A 6,327-nucleotide genomic window follows, 5' to 3' on the forward strand; every position below is an offset into this window, starting at 1 on the left:
CTGTCCCCCGCCCCACAGCACCTCATGCCTCTCAGCCTCTTCGCTCTCTCCCTCCAGCAGCAGATCTACACCCCGCGGCCCAGCGAGCGCCTGGCAGTGCCCTCCTTCCTGCAGAGGGACCGCTTCAACCGGTTCCAGCCCACGTACCCGTACCTGCAGCACGAGATCGACCTGCCGCCCACCATCTCGCTGTCGGACGGCGAGGAACCCCCGCCCTACCAGGGACCCTGCACGCTGCAGCTGCGCGACCCCGAGCAGCAGATGGAGCTCAACAGGGAGTCCGTGCGGGCCCCCCCAAACAGAACCATCTTCGACAGTGACTTGATAGATAACTCCGTGTTCGGGGGGCCGTGCCCCCCCAGCAGTAACTCTGGCATCAGTGCCACCTGCTACGGCAGCCGGGGGAGGACGGGCCACCGCCCTAACGCGAGGTGAGCCGCCACTACCCCGGCTCCACCTTTTACCAGCACCAGCAGAACAACAACGGGATGCCCCCCATCTTGGAGGGCAGCAGACTCCATCCCTCACAGATCAATGGCCTTGAGAGCACAACGACGACGGCGTGGAACAAAGAGAAAGAGAAACAAAAAGGGCACCCCTTTTAAAAAAAAAAAAAAAAAAAGAAAAAAGAAAAAAAAATTGCAAGAAAGTAAATGAAACACTCTGCACTTCTCATTAAAAGAAAAAGGAGAGAGAGAGAGTTGAGGAAGATGAGCAAAGAGAAAAAAAAAGCCCTTCCCCATCTCTCAGTGTATAAATATTTACTTGTTATGTCTGGTCTGAATGCACAAGCCTACCAAGCTTGCAAAAACATTTCTTTATTGAGCTGTGTCTAGACATTTAAAAAGGAAAAAAAAAAATCAACTGTAGTCTTTTTTTTTGTTTGTTTCTAGTTGGGCTGTGTGTGAATGCTTTTTTTTTTTGTTTGATTATTTCACTTATCTTTAAAAACAAAATATTTGCACAAAAACCATTTTGTTTAAAGATCTGCAATATAAATATATAAATATATATTAAAAATAAGAGAAAGTGTATGTGTAAGGAGCAGGAGTATTTTTGTATTAGAAGAGGCCTATTCAAAAAAAAAAAAAAGTTGTTTTCTGAACTAGAAGAAAAATGGCAATTTTTTGAGTGCCAACTCAAAAAGCGTGTATTACATTGTAAAAAAACAAAAAACAAAAAAAAATCAAAAGCAGGGGTTTAGAGTTATTTATATAAATGTTGAAATTTTGCACTATTTTTTAATATAAATATGTCAGTGCTTGTGTTGGTCAAAGCCTCTATCATGTCTACCATGAACCTGTTAAGGGATCTATGTGGAAGTGAAGAACAAAGTAGCTGGAAGGGGAGGAGGATCCCTGAAGTGGAGATGCCAGCCCTGGGAGGAGCGGTGAGCGAGACTGCAGCTTATGCAAATCCTTAATTTCCAGAGTCCCTGTGCGTGGCCGCCGACAGCCACGGCTTTATACATTCCCTACAAAGCAAGAGGAGTTGGTGTGTGTCTTGTTTGTCATCCGGTAGGATTTTTGGAGTAACAAGGTAAAATGAAAACTCCCTGCTTCCCACAGTCAGGAATGAATGAAGCAGGCAAAAATTACTTGATTTTTTTTTTTATTTTTCTTTTTTTTTTTTTTTTTCTTTTTTTGGACAACCTCTAACTTTTTGGAGGGGAGGGTGGTGGGGGTTGAGAATAAACTTCTGTGTCTGAAGGAACAAAAGTGTTTTTTGGTTTATTTCTTTCCATGTTCAACTGAAGGGCCCTGTTGGAGCCAAAGCGGTGGTTGTGGAGGTTGATGTGAGGAACTGGTAACGCACCCACTGGCTGCCCTTCAGCTGGGTTTAAATGTCTCATTGAAAGGATGAGGTGGAAAGTGTGGTGGTGGTGAACATCATTTTCATTTTGTTTCAACCTCCCAAACCTCAATTTGGGATGAACGGGCGCAGCCGTGTCCCGCGGCTCCGCCGTCCCTGGTTGTCGCTATTTTTTGCGTTTGTTATCCAGCTAAAGAGGCAGCAGGTACAGTAGGTGGAAATGAATCTGCTCCTGTGTTGTATTAACTAAAGGCTACAAAAATAATGCTTAAGGCTTTAGATGCAACCCCCCCTTACCTCTTCTGGAACATCCTCTCCCCCCCCAGGTCCCGCTGCCCTCCCGCCGTGGGGCGTTGTGCGTGGTTCATTTATCTTGGTTTCGGAAGCGTTTTGTCTTGCTCTGCTCTTGTTTACATTTTCTGTCACCTCGGTGTCTGGTAGGGGCCTCACCCTCGCAGTGAATTCGTACGTGAGCGAGTGAGTGGGAAACCTGAGAGAGTGAGGGGGAGAAGGCAAAAGGGAAAAATCCCGTCGTGGGTCCCGTCTCTCCGAGCGCGAGGAAGGGTCGGTAGGGAACCACAGAGAGCGAGGATTTTACAAGGGGGTGTGATTTGATTTCCTGCAGGATGCTATCTAGTAGAGTGACATAAATGAAAGATATAAAGGCAATAACTATTGTTTTTAAGCAACTTTTTTATTACTTGAAAAAGAAAACAAACCTAACCATGAGAACGGTTTTGAAGTTCTGACCATTTGAACAATATTTATATATATTTTAAAGAAGATGATGAATAGCTGAACTTGAAGTTTGATCATTATTTTTTTGCTTTTTTTGTTATTTCTGCCTAGAAATAGTCCTGTACCTTCTCAGTACTTCAATCTGCTTTTCCACAGCTCTTGAAATCTTCATAGTTTTGCAGTCATGTAACCTAAATTTTGATGACCTAAAAAAAAAAGAAAAAAAAAAAAAGAAAAAAAAAAGCCACAAAAAAAAAGTAATGCAAAGGAATAAATCTAGTTTGTCATGAAAGGTACAAAACTGACGAATTTGTACGAGGTTTTTAAAATGTATCTTTCCTTTATGTAACATGTCTATTTAGTGCCTTATTAAAGAAACAGTAACCCTCCCTTATTAGAGAGAGGGACACAAAATCATCATTAGCATTACAAGTAACCAGCGTCTGGTCTCTTGCTCCTTTGGACCTTGCATTCACTTTTCCAGTCCCTTTTTCCCGGAGCAGCTCCCTGTGCCTGGCCACGCCGGCTGCTCCCTTGGCCGCTGCTCTGCTCCGACTGTTCTTAGGGAACTTGAACATGTTTTATGCACATTATCCTACCCGGGGAGGTAGGAATTTGTGGTGGATATTGTAAATGAGATACCAACCAAAAGAGAAAGCGAAATATAATATCTACTGCCCTCTTGAGCCAAAATGCGTGAATAGTGTTGTTGGGGTTGGGTGTTTTTTTGTTTTGTTTTTTGGGGAGGGAGGGGGGGTTGTTCAGTGATCTGAACTAGTTTTGTTTGCTGTAAAAAAAATACGGTTACCTCAGCAGATTTTGGGTGGAATATGCATCACATGTTTAAAACTGAGCAGTGAGTAAAGAGGTGGTGTGGGGACCAGAGGTTGTTAAGGAACGAGATTGTCTTGTCACAGGGTGTTACCTGGCCACCAACCCCCGTGGAAAAGTCAGGGAAGTGGGCAGGGGCTGGATAGGCACAGAGGGGTAGTGGGAGAGGGTCTGAAGATGCAGTGCAATTGAACCCAGCTCTCATGCTTGAAAGTCCTCGAAATTTCAACCAATTCTCTTTCTTTTCCCCCTATTTTTTTTCCCTCCCTCCCCAATCCTCTCCCAGTGTGAGCTTTTATTTGTCTAGTGTCACCCCAAGCTCTGCAGTTGAGTGATCAGTTTGTTGAGTTCCTGGGTCCAGTTTCATTTACCTCTTTCTCTAGTTTGAGGAACTTGATGAGTGTGAAACGGGGTGGCTCATCAACACCAAATTTCTGTTGCAAATGACGCCTTTCAGCCCATCCATGCACAAGCCCCAAGCTGCCACCTTTCCCTGGGCTGCTGCAGCCCCAGTGGGGAGAGCCCCAGGTCCCAGGCAGTGGGTGCAGCTCCTCAGCAGAGCTCAGTCGTTATCTTTTGTCTTTCTTCTGTCCATCCCTCTCTTTGCAGTCCTGAGAACTGTGTATTTCAAGTGCAGATACCAGATCTGCCTTTCAGCCCATCCATGCACAAACCCCAAGCTGCCACCTTTGCCTGGGCTGCTGCAGCCCCAGTGGGGAGAGCCCCAGGTCCCAGGCAGTGGGTGCAGCTCCTCAGCAGAGCTCAGTCGTTATCTTTTGTCTTTCTTCTGTCCATCCCTCTCTTTGCAGTCCTGAGAACTGTGTATTTCAAGTGCAGATACCAGATCAACTCCAAGTTCTGAATGGGTGTTTAGAGATAATGGTCTGTTCTTTTTTTTTATTACTATTATTATTATTGTTGTTATTGTTATTATTATTATTACTACTATTTAATGTTACTTTTCGCCTCGGGGTCCATTTCTTCCCAATTCCCACATCCCAAATTGCCACCAAGGCAGGGAATTTGCTTTGCACACCTTTGCTGATGCCCCGTTCCCTCTGGCCTTGGTGCAGCTCAGCGGAGAGCGGTGCTAGAGTGTCCCGCAGCTGCCAGCAGAGAGATTCAGGCCCCTTAAAAGTGATTTATTTTTAAAGAAGTACAGAAGAATCAAGGCATTGCTAATGCTTAGCAACCTCATGTCCTAGCCTGCCTTTTTGCTCGGAGTTTTAAGTCGCGTTAGCTTTAAAAGGGGTTGTTCATCTTACAGAGTTTCTTAGCTTACAGTACGGCAAACAGCATCCCTAAAGTGCCCCCAAACCTTCCTGGCCTGGAATGGGAACGTGGCTTTGTCGATCCTGGTGGGGAGGAAGGATGGGTTTCATTTGGGGCTGACACTGGTAAAACACGTGTTCCCTTCACAACCCTTGGTTCCACCGGTTTGAGGATTCAGCTTTACTAATCCAGTGTGTTGTTTCCATAAGTGTTACAAAATTCATTCTGTCTTAAGTGGGGGTCTAAGGAAATCCAATTGCTTTCTGGAGAATCACCCTTTTGTATGTGTATTGAATTATAAAATTGCACTAACTGCTATATTAAAGAATAAAGAAATAAAAGCCCAATGTTTTTCCTAAGGATTGGGAAAAGACTGAATCAGAGGTGTAGCATTAACAGTGCTAGGCCAGAAAAGAATGAATTTTAATCTCTTCTGTCTCTGTACCGCTCAGAGATTTTCTGTGTACAACACAAAGCTACAAAAAAAAAAAAAAACAAAAAGAAGTTTTCCAGAAACTGCGCTTCAAATTTTTGCTGTACTATAGAAGCTCATGAAGGACAACATTAAAGTCCTAATTTGCCTGCCTTATAGACACATTTCATTGTATTAATATTTTCTTAAACTTCCAGTTGCATTGTGTTGGCTTTGGAGTTTGTTATAGGCAGTCCTGTATCCTGAGTTCTGTTCAGTTTAAACTTATGTAAACTATTGACAGCACATGCAATGCAGTACTTATCTATATTTTGCTGTTTTAGTATGAATATGTACTCTGATGCCAATTTACAAAAATCTGTTGTAAACGCTTCTTGTGTACCAGTAACCGATAGTGGCAATTATATGTCATTCTAAAAGCTGCAATACTTATACAAATAAATTTTACAATACTTTGGAAAATTTGCCTTCACCTTTTGCTTTGTTACCCAAAAAAAAAAAAATCAACCAAAAAAAAAAAAATCAGGGTTTGTCAACACAATGTAATTTCAATTTTCCTAATTTCTTCTCGAATGTTGGAAAATGAATCTGCTCAGTTTTGGATATTTGTGTGGGTTTCCCCCTTCCTTGTTCTGAACCATGGCCCCACCTCTGTATTGCCCCCCGTGTGCTCCCCGTGGAGCTGTAGCTGGTTCCTGGTGTATTTGCATGCTCTGTGTGTGTGTGTGTGCGTGTACAGCTGTTTCCTTTCGAGTAGATCAGGTGGCACAGCTCTAATCCCAGAAGAAGCATTCCTGGTTTGCACCAGTGTGTCCAACCTTTCAGCGGTCCTGCCTTTCAGCCAAGAACGTCACTGTTGGTCAGAAGGTCTTAACTTGAATAACGTCAATCAACAAGAACTGCGTAGATTGACTCAAATCCTAAGCACAGAGAATTTGTGTGACTTTTTTCCTCTCTGAGACTGTGGTCAAATTGCAGTGATCACATTAAAGTCATTGAAAACTTGACTGTTTGCAGGGGGTTTTCTTTTGTGTGTCTGAAGGATGGATGTCCTGTAGATTCACCCAGAGCGTGGGTTCCCTCTTGGGGCTAAGGGATGTGTAGTCATTAACCCCTGGGTTTTGCTGCCAGCTCTGCCCCAGCCCTTCTCTCTGGCTGGTCACAGGCCCCTGGCTCTGACAAGCAGCTCCTCCAGCTCCTTTGGATGGGTAAGTGGCGGACACTTGGCTTTGATTTGGGCA

General features: G+C 44.0%; 1 protein-coding gene across 1 annotated transcript in view; it reads left to right on the forward strand.

The window, feature by feature from the left end:
- PMEPA1 (prostate transmembrane protein, androgen induced 1) overlaps window positions 1-860 on the forward strand; it is a 24,159-nt gene extending 23,299 nt beyond the window's left edge. The window contains 2 exon segments of the mRNA XM_008634911.2: window positions 58-406; window positions 409-860. Of these exon segments, the coding sequence (XP_008633133.2) occupies window positions 58-406; window positions 409-605 (546 nt within the window). The 3' untranslated portion in view covers window positions 606-860.
- Window positions 861-6,327: the final 5,467 nt, after the last annotated feature.

The sequence above is a fragment of the Corvus brachyrhynchos genome, unplaced genomic scaffold (genome assembly GCF_000691975.1).
Source record: "Corvus brachyrhynchos isolate BGI_N302 unplaced genomic scaffold, ASM69197v1 scaffold10, whole genome shotgun sequence".
NCBI classification, from domain to species: Eukaryota; Metazoa; Chordata; class Aves; order Passeriformes; family Corvidae; genus Corvus; species Corvus brachyrhynchos.